At 36.6% G+C, this 14,482-nt stretch overlaps 1 protein-coding gene across 1 annotated transcript in view; it reads right to left on the bottom strand.

The window, feature by feature from the left end:
• Window positions 1–1,144: 1,144 nt before the first annotated feature.
• LOC117340061 (phospholipid-transporting ATPase ABCA1-like) overlaps window positions 1,145–14,482 on the bottom strand; it is an 81,581-nt gene continuing 68,243 nt past the window's right edge. The window contains exons 64-71 of the mRNA XM_033901830.1: window positions 14,325–14,466; window positions 12,172–12,303; window positions 11,862–11,965; window positions 9,965–10,057; window positions 9,673–9,778; window positions 8,972–9,109; window positions 6,473–8,487; window positions 1,145–3,432 (exon numbers count right to left, since the gene is read on the bottom strand). Coding sequence (XP_033757721.1) covers window positions 8,242–8,487; window positions 8,972–9,109; window positions 9,673–9,778; window positions 9,965–10,057; window positions 11,862–11,965; window positions 12,172–12,303; window positions 14,325–14,466 — 961 coding nt within the window. The 3' untranslated portion in view covers window positions 1,145–3,432; window positions 6,473–8,241. The remainder of the gene's footprint in view (window positions 3,433–6,472; window positions 8,488–8,971; window positions 9,110–9,672; window positions 9,779–9,964; window positions 10,058–11,861; window positions 11,966–12,171; window positions 12,304–14,324; window positions 14,467–14,482) is intronic.

Here is a 14,482-nt window from a genome sequence, read left to right as displayed (position 1 = left end):
AGTGTAAATCTTTATATCGATACTGTTTATTTAGTCGTTAGATATCATAAAACTGTCATGAAAATATCCGCTCTGATATTCAATATAAAATTTTGTATATAATAAGCTATATAATAGGGTTTCAGACAAGGTTGTTACTCATTTCCCCTTTTCTTTCAATTTACAACCACATTCAGGCGGCGATATGAGAACGTTCCACCACATAGAATTAGCTGATTTTTGGTACATATAAGAAACAAGTAAAGCTCTATCCGATTTTGTGATGGAAATTTGCATCCAAAACTGTATAACGGGAGAAAATTGCAATTTTATGGCATTTTTCTTCATAATTGTGTCTCTGCAAGTGCATTTTCATCCGAGAAAATTTTTGTTTTATGTTTTATGAATAAACACGATGTTTTGGAAATATTTATCAAAAGAAATTTATATTATGTTAAGAATTACAATTTCGTGATAACCTTCTTTTATTTACGACCTTATGTCTTTGATGCTCAAAATGACAACTTTATAAAAATACATTTTCACTGACATTATGAAATCTGGGTGTCGGAAAGGTGTAAAATTATTCTTCGGAAAAGAAAAAAACTGTAGTTGAGCTAGATAAGAAATTATACGGGGGCAGGCTCCTATGGAGAATTAACATGACTGGAAACAGGCCTTTTCAGCTTTAATTTTTCTGACTGGTATAGTCTCTCTTAACACACACTATATTAGTGTATACTTTGTCAATTTTTATTGTGTGCTTTGTTAGCATATATGTACATTACACTTTGATAGTGTTTTAATTTATTCTTTAGTGATGCTTGTAAGAGTTACAAGAGTCCATTATTAAACTATTATTTTAGTATTAATATGAAACTGTGATAGATCTATATATATTTAAATTTGTTACAATTTAGGAATGCACTAGCTGTGATCATGTTAATTTTACTTATGTTTGTCGCAAGAATCACTATTTTGCTTAATCTTTGGCCATGGAAGATTTCTGCAAAATTTAATTTCATTGAAATTGGTTGAGTGGTTTCTGAGAGGAAGTCGAAAATGTAAATTGTTCACAGACGCATGACGGCAGACAAAAGTTGATATGAATAGGTCACATGGCACTTTGTCTCAGACGAGCTAAAAAACCAACCAACACGATATCATCATCTTGGATATTATTTTATTAGAAAAGCCATTCTGATCTACAGGTTATAAAAATACATATATAGATGATCTGAAATAGCACGTATATAGGTGATGATCTAAATAGCACATAAGTATGATACAAGTATGTATAAAACTATTTCCTTGGTATTCAAGGTACAAAATGTTACTTCGTGTAAGAAAACAAAAATAATTTGTGACCAGCACAAGGAAAATGTAAAGAGGAAATAAGCCCTGACAAACGATAATGAACAGACAGGAAAAAGCTAACCAGGTGTAAACAGCTAACCAGGTGTAACAAAGCTGGAACTATTACAGGTAAACGAGGCAGTTTTTATCTATCACTAGTTTAGAATAACAAGTGTGCTTCACCAGGAAAAATCTACTTTATGGAAAAACCCTGTGAATGATTTATATGATGAAACAGTTAACATATAGGCTGGGATAAGGAATCAGTGTATTCCAGATGGCAGTAAATATCAACTAAACCACATTCAATATAATAGAAAGTCATTATTGAAATTCAACAATGTTTCCGGAACTTTTCAAGCAATGCTGAAATTCAGCAGTTTTTAAGGCATGTTCCAGTGACAGATACACAACCGTTACATCCCAGCTCATACGAATCACACACTTGATATTTAATTGTCATCACTATTTGTAAGGTATGCACACTTGGTTTTTCAGAATCTTAACACTCCAGTAAAACTACTAATCTTTACCGCCAACAGTGTATACACTACTTGTCACAAAATTGCTTATCTACTGTAAATGGCACCCACAATATATATATAACTTATCAACACCAACAAATGAGAAAAAAAAACAATGCTAAAAAAGATTACAGAACAAGTCATATATACAGATATACAACAGCCTGTTTTATCATATTTAGGTACTCCTTATTGGAGGTATGGCGTCCTTAACAGGACAGAAGATATACAAACAATTAAACACAGACAATTGAAAAGAAGGCTCCTTTTACCTGACAACATGTTTCCATGAAAAAGCAAATAGGCCACTCAAGACTTTGTCTCGGATGACCTAGAATAGGCCACTCAAGACTTTGTCTCGGATGACCTAGAATGGGCCACTCAAGACTTTGTCTCGGATGACCTAGAATAGGCCACTCGAGACTTTGTCTCGGATGATCTAGAATAGGCCACTCAAGACTTTGTCTCAGATGACCTAGAAGAGGCCACTCGAGACTTTGCCGTGGATGACCTAGAATAGGCCACTCAATCTCGGATGAACTAGAATAGGCCACTCAATCTCGGATGAACTAGAATAGGCCACTCGAGAATTTGTCTTAGATGACCTAAAACTATGTAAAATGTCAGTCTTCTGGTCATGTGCACTATAAGGAGACAAAATTTAAAGATACATGTACATTTCAAAAACAGAAATTTGTAACAAAATTTGTTTTGCATTGATATAAAAAATTATTGTCTCTAATTGTAGAATATTAAAAGGAAACTTAAACTTTCTAAATGTTGCAACAAATAAAAGAATAATAAGCATGTAAAGTTTCATCAATATTTACAAAACATTGCATTGATTTCCTGTCCATACGCACCAAAACAATAACAAGACAAACAATACCCTATTGTCATGTTAATATAATTGCATTGAAATTGACCCTGTACAAAAATGATAACAGTATGCATATAGGTGTACATTGAACATTCTTAACAGGTAATTACTATATATAATTAATTACACTTCCTTACACATATATATACATATACATGTATACAATTGTACCTGTAATGCTAAATGGAATGTTATTCATTGTCGGCAGGCACTCTTGTCAGAGAAATAGAACTACAACACGGAGACCTGGATATATTTTGGGGAACTGTCATGGAGATATTTGGATTTCCTTTACTATATGTTAATGTCCTTGTATGGAATGTTTGCATTCTTTGTACATAATTATAAACAAACAGATACATGTACAGGATCTTGTGAAGAAAACTTTCATTGTATATCCTCATATTTTAATGTGAATAAGATTTGAATTTACACGCATTTTCAAGAAAAACCTTAAACCTGCAGTATCTGTTACAATAGTGTTGAACACATATTGCTGCTCTCCAGGAAGATTTTATTTTGTCGGCGCATGCTATACTTGTATACTACAATAATTTGGTGCACTGTCTTCGTTGACAAGGTTAACATGCTGTCCGTGTATTACTGATTCTTCACCATGTCTATAAATGTTTAAGATACGTGTATAGACCAATTTATCATCCTCTTATGGGTGGGTAAAACACACTGGAATCTCTTCAATAAAAGAAAAACATGTTTTAAGTTGTTAGATATTCAGATACACAAATTCAATCTTCTTGAAATACAATTACATAACATTGCTATTACTTGTATTATTCCCATTATAGGACTTGCAAGATTTTCTAATTTTTTGTTGAAACCAGAACCCTTTTGAGAAATACTGCATATCACAATACCTCATATCTAAACTTCCAGTTATGTCTGACACCAGCCATGTCCCCTACATAACAAGTTATCTGACTCCGGCCATGTCCTCTACATAACAAGTTATCGGACTCCGGCCATGTCCCCTACATAACAAGTTATCGGACTCCGGCCATGTCCCCTACATAACAAGTTATCGGACTCCGGCCATGTCCCCTACATAACAAGTTATCGGACTCCGGCCATGTCCCCTACATAACAAGTTATCTGACACCGGCCATGTCCCCTACATAACAAGTTATCTGACTCCGGCCATGTCCCCTACATAACAAGTTATCGGACTCCGGCCATGTCCCCTACATAACAAGTTATCGGACTCCGGCCATGTCCCCTACATAACAAGTTATCGGACTCCGGCCATGTCCCCTACATAACAAGTTATCGGACTCCGGCCATGTCCCCTACATAACAAGTTATCTGACTACAACCATGTCCCCAACATAACAAGTTATCTGACACCAGCCATGTCCCAAACATAACAAGTTATCAGACTCCGGCCATGTCCCCAACATAAGTTATCTGACTACAACCATGTCCCCTACATAACAAGTTATCTGACTACAGCCATGTCCCCCTACATAACAAGTTATCTGACTACAGCCATGTCCCTTACATAACAAGTTATCTGACACCGGCCATGTCCCCAACATAACAAGTTATCTGACTCCGGCCATGTCCCTTACATAAGTTATCTGACACCGGCCATGTCCCCTACATAACAAGTTATCTGACTACAGCCATGTCCCCCTACATAACAAGTTATCTGACTACAGCCATGTCCCTTACATAACAAGTTATCTGACACCGGCCATGTCCCCAACATAACAAGTTATCTGACTCCGGCCATGTCCCTTACATAAGTTATCTGACACCGGCCATGTCCCCTACATAACAAGTTATCTGACTACAGCCATGTCCCTTACATAACAAGTTATCTGACACCGGCCATGTCCCCAACATAACAAGTTATCTGACTCCGGCCATGTCCCTTACATAACAAGTTATCTGACACCGGCCATGTCCCCTACATAACAAGTTATCTGAGTACAGCCATGTCCCTTACATAACAAGTTATCTGACACCAGCCATGTCCCTTACATAACAAGTTATCTGACACCAGCCATTTCCCTTACAGAAACATTGTAGACATATACACAAATACATGTATAGGGACATTGTAGACATATACACAAATACATGTATAGGGACATTGTAGACATATACACAAATACATGTATAGGGACATTGTAGACATATACACAAATACATGTATATAGGGACATTGTAGACATATACACAAATACATGTATATAGGGACATTGTAGACATATACACAAATACATGTATAGGGACATTGTAGACATATACACAAATACATACAAATACATGTATATAGGGACATTGTAGACATATACACAAATACATGTATAGGAACATTGTAGACATATATAGGGACATTGTAGACATATATAGGGACATTGTAGACATATACACAAATACATGTATAGGGACATTGTAGACATATATAGGGACATTGTAGACATATACACAAATACATGTATAGGGACAATGTAGACATTCATGTTGAAACACATAAAATAAAATTAGAAAATGCAACTCTCATTTGGAAATTATGATTTTGACAGGACTGAGATATTTCCTATTGAACTTCTGGTGACCTTGACATTGGTGTGAGAATGATGTACAAAGTATAACAGAAATGAGTGTAAAACCATCACATCAATTATCCACCATCAATTTTGGCAAATTCTCTGCATGTTAATGGAAGATCAATTTATTTAACGCCGTTTCTTGTATCAAATATTTGGTTTACAATGTAGGATCTTGATCTGCCTACAAGAAGCACCTGCATCCATTTTATTTCCATTATATTTAGAAAAGCTAGAACATAAATAAGCTGAAGCAAGTCTGAAGTAACAAGTTAGATCTACATATTTTCTGTGATTGTACACTCAAAGTCTCACAGAACTGTCAACACTGGCTTGCTAGATGTACCTTTAAAAGGCACTTAGATATAAATTTGACAATACAATTACATTTGTAATTTGAACTTTTTCAAACAGAAAAAATACACACAAAAAAAGAAACCCAACAAAAAAATCCAGAATGTTAATGCTTTGTTCACTGGTGTAACATAAACATCATACAGTGATTGTACAAATGAGGCTTGGACACAAATACATTGTGAACAAACTCTGAAAGTGTTAGTCGCATTAAAAAGCCTTCTTTATCACTTTTATGATCTTTCAGGTAAATCTTAAAATTCAGGTATTAACAGACTAGACAAATCAATACCAAATAAAGACATGTGGGAAAGTTAGTTTACAACTTAATACAAATTCAAATTTTAATTTGGTTTTCACCTGGAATACAGTATATCAAAGACTAATGAGGTTGATGATCATCTTGACACAGTTGTCCTGACATTGTAGTTGCACAAATTCACTATGATTTTTGTACAAGTTGGATTAATTCGATAAAAGTCAAAAATTATGACAATGTTTTTCTTTAATTTGATCAGAGACCAGTTAAACCCATTTTGCCTTATGGAAGTGACATCAACATCACAAATTAAGACTTCAATATTTGAGTAGGATGTCAACTGCAGTAAATTAGTGTGAGTACCTGTGAGCTCTGTAATATGATTATACTGTACATGTTAAATGTCAATCATCTGGGTAATACAATGGGCATCATTTGCAAGCAAATGTTTACACACATTTTTTATCAAAAGTTAGTAGCCTTGTGGACTTTAGTAACATTACACTAGTAAAACAAGCACTACAATATGCTACTCAACCTGGCTTACCTAAAATAGACTTGAGGCTGCATATAAGATCCGTTAGATGCTGAAACATGTCGAGTGTATATCAATACGGATGTAGAATCTAAATACTACTTATCTAAGTTACACATAGACTATAGATACAGGAAAAGTACTCGCAACTACCAAACATAACACTTGCATAAAATTACAGCGGAAGATTTATCTATAAAATTGAAAATGGAATCTTTCCACAAGTGTGACAAGATATCACAGTTATTCTGTTGTGTTCTTATTTGTAACGGCTGCCTGGCTAGCAAAACACTGAAGCCTTTTGTACTGGAGAATAAGTTTTCAAAAGTGATACAAATATTGTACATTGTAATGGTTTACAAACATAAACAGAGAATTCTTTAGAAATATTTAAATAAAATAATTTTAAATTCAGCTCCTCTCTTAGACATAATGTTACTGTGATACCTATAATTTTTGCAAGCAGTGTAATTTGTAGTTTTTCCTGTTGAAGGGTCCAGATGTTGCAATTTGTGTGTAGCTACATGATTATCACATACCAAGATATAACTGACCAGTGAACTTTGTATATCATTATCAACTACCGCGGTAGGTTACAGTGAACTTGTATCTCATTATCAACTACCGTGGTAGGTTACAGTGATTTTTGTATCTCATTATCAACTACCGCGATAGGTTACAGTGAACTCTGTATATCATTATCAACTACCGCGGTAGGTAACAGTGAACTCTGTATCTCATTATCAACTACCGCGGTAGGTTACAGTGAACTCTGTATCTCATTATCAACTACCGCGGTAGGTAACAGTGAACTCTGTATCTCATTATCAACTACCGCGGTAGGTTACAGTGAACTCTGTATCTCATTATCAACTACCGCGGTAGGTTACAGTGAACTCTGTATCTCATTATCAACTACCGCGGTAGGTAACAGTGAACTCTGTATCTCATTATCAACTACCGCGGTAGGTAACAGTGAACTCTGTATCTCATTATCAACTACCGCGGTAGGTTACAGTGAACTCTGTATCTCATTATCAACTACCGCGGTAGGTAACAGTGAACTCTGTATCTCATTATCAACTACCGCGGTAGGTAACAGTGAACTCTGTATCTCATTATCAACTACCGCGGTAGGTAACAGTGAACTCTGTATCTCATTATCAACTACCGCGGTAGGTAACAGTGAACTCTGTATCTCATTATCAACTACCGCGGTAGGTAACAGTGAACTCTGTATCTCATTATCAACTACCGCGGTAGAATATGTAGGTTATTTTTATTGACAGCAACTATTTTTTTGGACTTGTTTGATGTTAAAGAAAAAAATTAACTGAACTGAGCCTTTAAATCAAGAATTAAAGCTATGTAGTTTTGCATATAAGAGCATTCCTATCTTTAGTATCAGGTAAGTAAAAGTGAGGACACATCTGTAACCATCACCTAAACACAAGTGATAACACACAGTATATACTACTGTATAAAGGTAGTACAAATGTAAAATATCACAGCTTTATGGACAAGCCAACAGACACTGCATTGAGGAAATATATACAATATATCACACACATAAATAGTCCTCAATATGTCGGACATACAGCCAGGATCTCTTGTTGCTCCCTGAAAAATCTCTTTTAGAGAAGATTAAGATCTACATGGTAAAATAATAAATGGAGGCATTTCAATAGCATTGCTACATTTGATATAAAATTCAGTCAAAAAGATGTAAAGCCTTTTTTTCCATCTTGTTTGCATTGTATAATGATATGATCTGTAAGCCACTAGAGTTTTGTTGACAGATCCGGGTAGATGGATGTGGTCTGGGGTAGGAAAGCTCCAACAGGTTCCCCTTGTACATGTAACCCATCAGACTTACTGCCTTTGAATCCAACATTGGAGTAGGCATAGTTGTTGAAGCCTGGACCATTGAACGGTTCACTGGAAAGCACACTATCACTACTGCTGGAGTAACTGTCAAACTCTGGTGACAGGCCATCATTCTGGTCTCGCACAAAACTCATGAACACCTACAATAGACAAAAACGTCATAAAGAACAAGAGAGGTAAGTGAGACTTTACAATTTAGTAATTCACAAATTCAGAGTTAAATGATTATTTTCTTAATTGGAAAAAAGTTAAAATAAATAATTTAATGTTTTTAAGTATTTCTTTCATAATTCCAATTTCTCTTTACAGAATGAAATTTACAATTATTGAGTGAATTAATTTAAGTATTAAAAGTTCTATCAAAATTTTTCTGAATTAAAATTAACAGAAAATTGTTTATAGAATTTTTTTTCGAAAAACTTTGTTGCAAAAGCATAACGATTCATCAGCTTATAGCTACAAAAAATTAAACTAAAAGAAATGGTCAGGAAAGTAGACATGAGAGTTTTTTGAAATATTACTTTTACAATTATAAATGAACAAAGCACCACCTATAGTATATAGCTTTACAATCAACAAGACCGCCAAGCTCAGCACTAGTAAAAATCTTGTGTTGGTACATACATTGTCAAGAGTGGTCTGTGACACTGAATAGTGTGTGATACTAAACGTTTCCTTAGCTGCTTCCAGACGTTCGAGTATGTTGGCCACGGACAGGTTAGAATGTGGAATGTCCAGCAGGAGGATACCGTGGTGCTGGTCCTGGAAAGACAAACGACACATCTATATAACGTATCAAAGGATAAACTATGGACACTTGTTGGTCCTAGAAAGACAAACGACATATCTATATAATGTATCAAAGGATAAACTATGGACACTTGTTGGTCCTAGAAAGACAAACGACATATCTATATAATGTATCAAAGGATAAACTATGGACACTTGTTGGTCCTAGAAAGACAAACGACATATCTATATAATGTATCAAAGGATAAACTATGGACACTTGTTGGTCCTAGAAAGACAAACGACATATCTATATAATGTATCAAAGGATAAACTATGGACACTTGTTGGTCCTAGAAAGACAAACGACATATCTATATAATGTATCAAAGGATAAACTATGGACACTTGTTGGTCCTAGAAAGACAAACGACATATCTATATAATGTATCAAAGGATAAACTATGGACACTTGTTGGTCCTAGAAAGACAAACGACATATCTATATAATCTAACAAAGGATAAACTATGGACACTTGTTGGTCCTAGAAAGACAAACGACACATCTATATAATGTATCAAAAGTGTATACTTACCCTGATTATTGAACCTGGGAATGAAGACTGAGTGAATTCGGACAGAGCCATAGTATTGGTTGACAGTCCATTGGTGAACAGTGTTACAGTGTAGCCATCTCCATATCTGAGTTAAACAAGAAAGGTCAACTATAGCACAAACATTTCTGTAACAATGCATGACATACCCTTCACTTTTGTTTCTTTCACAAACAGTTATCCTCGGCCTAATTCATGATTTGTCACTTTCACAATTTTGTTTTGGTCAGATCACCTACCCTTTAATTAATAGTGATGAAAAAGGTCGGCTTACTTGTTCTTGAGTTTCTGAGGTGAACCAAGACAGCGGAACTCTCCATTGACCATGATGGCAAGTCTGGTACACAGGGCGTCACATTCCTCCATACTAAAATACAACAGTACATATTACCACACAAGTCGGGTACACAGGGCGTCACATTCCTCCATACTACAATACAACGGTATATATTATCACACAAGTCTGGTACACGGGGCGTCACATTCCTCCATACTACAATACAATGGTACATATTATCACACAAGTCTGGTACACAGGGCGCCACATTCCTCCATACTTAAAAACAACAGTACATATTATCACACAAGTCAAGTACACAGGGCGTCACATTCCTCCATACTAAAATACAACAGTACATATTATCACACAAGTCTGGTACACAGGGCGCCACATTCCTCCATACTACAACACAACGGTACATATTATCACACAAGTCTGGTACACGGGGCGTCACATTCCTCCATACTACAACACAACGGTACATATTATCACAACGGTACATATAAATTATTATCACATAAGTCGGGTACACAGGGCGTCACATTCCTCCATACTACAATACAACGGTACATATTATCACACAAGTCTGGTACACGGGGCGTCACATTCCTCCATACTATAATACAACAGTACATATTATCACATACAACAGTACATATTACCACACAAGTCTGGTACACAGGGCGTCACATTCCTCCATACTACAATACAACGGTACATATTATCACACAAGTCTGGTACACAGGGCATCACATTCCTCCATACTACAACACAACGGTACATATTATCACACAAGTCTGGTACACGGGGCGTCACATTCCTCCATACTACAACACAACGGTACATATTATCACATACAACGGTACATATAAATTATTATCACATAAGTCGGGTACACAGGGCGTCACATTCCTCCATACTACAATACAACGGTATATATTATCACACAAGTCTGGTACACCGGGCGTCACATTCCTCCATACTACAATACAACGGTATATATTATCACATAAGTCGGGTACACAGGGCGTCACATTCCTCCATACTACAATACAACGGTATATATTATCACACAAGTCTGGTACACCGGGCGTCACATTCCTCCATACTACAATACAATGGTACATATTATCACATAAGTCGGGAACACTATTCCTACTCAGTAATTCAGTAACTATTCCTACTATTATGACGACATGTTCATCAGGCATAAAGTTAACTAGAATTTGCTATAGACAATTTGACGGGCTTTTCACCTACTTAGTACAAAATATCTAGCAATATTTCCAAATGTAAAGACTATTTTGGAATATTTTAAGTTTCCAATAAAGCCAGCATTACAGATATTACGTGTCAACAAAGGAGTTAGAAGAGGGGATATATCTACATGTAGTACATGTCGTATAAACATTAACTTTTAAGATATGACGTCATGGCAGCCATATTGAATTTCGGAGCAATTTTTAATTTATGTTATATATGAAATATGATAGTAATAATTTATGTTCCTACGTATGATATGTGAGAGTATTTATTTGTGTTCCTGCCAATGAGATGAGAGTAATAAGTTATGTTCCTATGCATAAGATGTGAGTGATAATTTATGTTCCTACCTATGATATGTGAGAGTACTGATATATTGTTCCTACATATGTTATGTGAGAGTATTTATTCGTGTTCCTGCCAATGAGATGAGAGTAATAAGTTATGTTCCTACATATGTTATGTGAGAGTAATAATTTATGTTCCTACCTATGATATGTGAGAGTACTAATATATTGTTCCTACATATGTTATGTGAGAGTATTTATTTGTGTTCCTGCCAATGAGATGAGAGTAATAAGTTATGTTCCTACATATGTTATGTGAGAGTAATAATTTATGTTCCTACCTATGAGATGTCAGGACAACTGCCTGCTGATTCTTCACACAGGTCATTAGACAGTTCCATACCAGTCGCTTCGCCACAGGATCCATTCCTGTGGTAGGCTCATCCTGTTAAGAATACCACAAAACTTTTCAATGAAAAATTTAAAAGAATTTTTCTACATACATATTCGAAGTATAAAAAATTGTTAAATCTATTATCAATTATCTAATTAAATATGTTCATACTTTATATACCAGCTTTGAACTTCGATCCTGTCCTTAAAGATTAATTTCTATAGTGAAGTGTTCTTTATAGAAGTGGTTAACCTTACCAGAAATACCACTTGAGGATCGCCGAGTAGAGCAATCGCTATGGACAGCTTTCTCTTCATACCTCCACTGTAGGTATGGACTGTGCGGTCAGCGAAGTCTATGCCCAGTGTGGTCACCAGGTCCTCCACAACCTGGGGAACATAATCTTACATTTATCGACCATGTCATTGTTATACACAAAACAATACATATCCCTACATTGAAATCATCTTTCTGTGTTAAGGTGCTCTATGTTAAGTTATCCTGGTTATTTCATCAATGTTCTGCTACATGTTCATGCATTGAAGACCCGGTCCCCCATCACAACACATACACAACTGATACATGTCCCCATCACAACACATACACAACTGATACATGTCCCCAACACATACACAACTGATACATGTCCCCAACACATACACAACTGATACATGTCCCCAACACATACACAACTGATACATGTCCCCATCACACACACAACTGATACATGTCCCCATCACAACACATACACAACTGATACATGTCCCCAACACATACACAACTGATACATGTCCCCAACACACACACAACTGATACATGTCCCCATCACAACACATACACAACTGATACATGTCCCCATTACAACACACACACAACTGATACATGTCCCCATCACAACACATACACAACTGATACATGTCCCCATTACAACACATACACAACTGATACATGTCCCCAACACATACACAACTGATACATGTCCCCAACACATACACAACTGATACATGTCCCCAACACATACACAACTGATACATGTCCCCATCACAACACATACACAACTGATACATGTCCCCAACACATACACAACTGATACATTTCCCCAACACATACACAACTGATACATGTCCCCATCACAACACATACACAACTGATACATGTCCCCATCACATACACAACTGATACATGTCCCCAACACATACACAACTGATACATGTCCCCATCACAACACATACACAACTGATACATGTCCCCAACACATACACAACTGATACATGTCCCCATCACAACACATACACAACTGATACATGTCCCCAACACATACACAACTGATACATGTCCCCAACACATACACAACCGATACATGTCCCCAACACATACACAACTGATACATGTCCCCAACACATACACAACCGATACATGTGCCCAACACATACACAACTGATACATGTCCCCAACACATACACAACTGATACATGTCCCCATCACAACACATACACAACTGATACATGTCCCCAACACATACACAACTGATACATGTCCCCAACACATACACAACTGATACATGTCCCCAACACATACACAACTGATACATGTCCCCATCACATACACAACTGATACATGTCCCCAACACATACACAACTGATACATGTCCCCAACCCATACACAACTGATACATGTCCCCATCACAACACATACACAACTGATATATGTCCCCAACACATACACAACTGATACATGTCCCCAACACATACACAACTGATACATGTCCCCAACACATACACAACTGATACATGTCCCCATCACAACACATACACAACTGATACATGTCCCCAACACATACACAACTGATACATGTCCCCAACACATACACAACTGATACATGTCCCCATCACATACACAACTGATACATGTCCCCATCACATACACAACTGATACATGTCCCCAACACATACACAACTGATACATGTCCCCAACACATACACAACTGATACATGTCCCCATCACAACACATACACAACTGATACATGTCCCCAACACATACACAACTGATACATGTCCCCACCACATACACATACACAACTGATACATGTCCCCATCACAACACATACACAACTGATACATGTCCCCAATACATACACAACTGATACATGTCCCCAACACATACACAACTGATACATGTCCCCATCACAACACATACACAACTGATACATGTCCCCAACACATACACAACTGATACATGTCCCCATCACAACACATACACAACTGATACATGTCCCCAACACATACACAACTGATACATGTCCCCAACACATACACAACTGATACATGTCCCCAACACATACACAACTGATACATGTCCCCAACACATACACAACTGATACAATTCCCGTCCTCCACATCAGATACATACAGAATCCCTGCTATCTACAGGCATGCCCCTCAGCTTAGCATGGCAGTGGAGAAGTTCACGTCCTGTTAGGTAGCCATCCAAAGCGTCCTCCTGAGGACAATAGCCCACTTCCTGTCCAATAGCTGGGCTGGCTCGAGTAACTCTGGAAAGTATAATAC

The sequence above is a fragment of the Pecten maximus genome, chromosome 1 (assembly GCF_902652985.1).
Source record: "Pecten maximus chromosome 1, xPecMax1.1, whole genome shotgun sequence".
Lineage (NCBI taxonomy): Eukaryota > Metazoa > Mollusca > Bivalvia > Pectinida > Pectinidae > Pecten > Pecten maximus.
The sequence above is the reverse complement of the archived record's forward strand: the minus strand, read 5'-3'. Positions and strand labels throughout refer to the sequence as shown.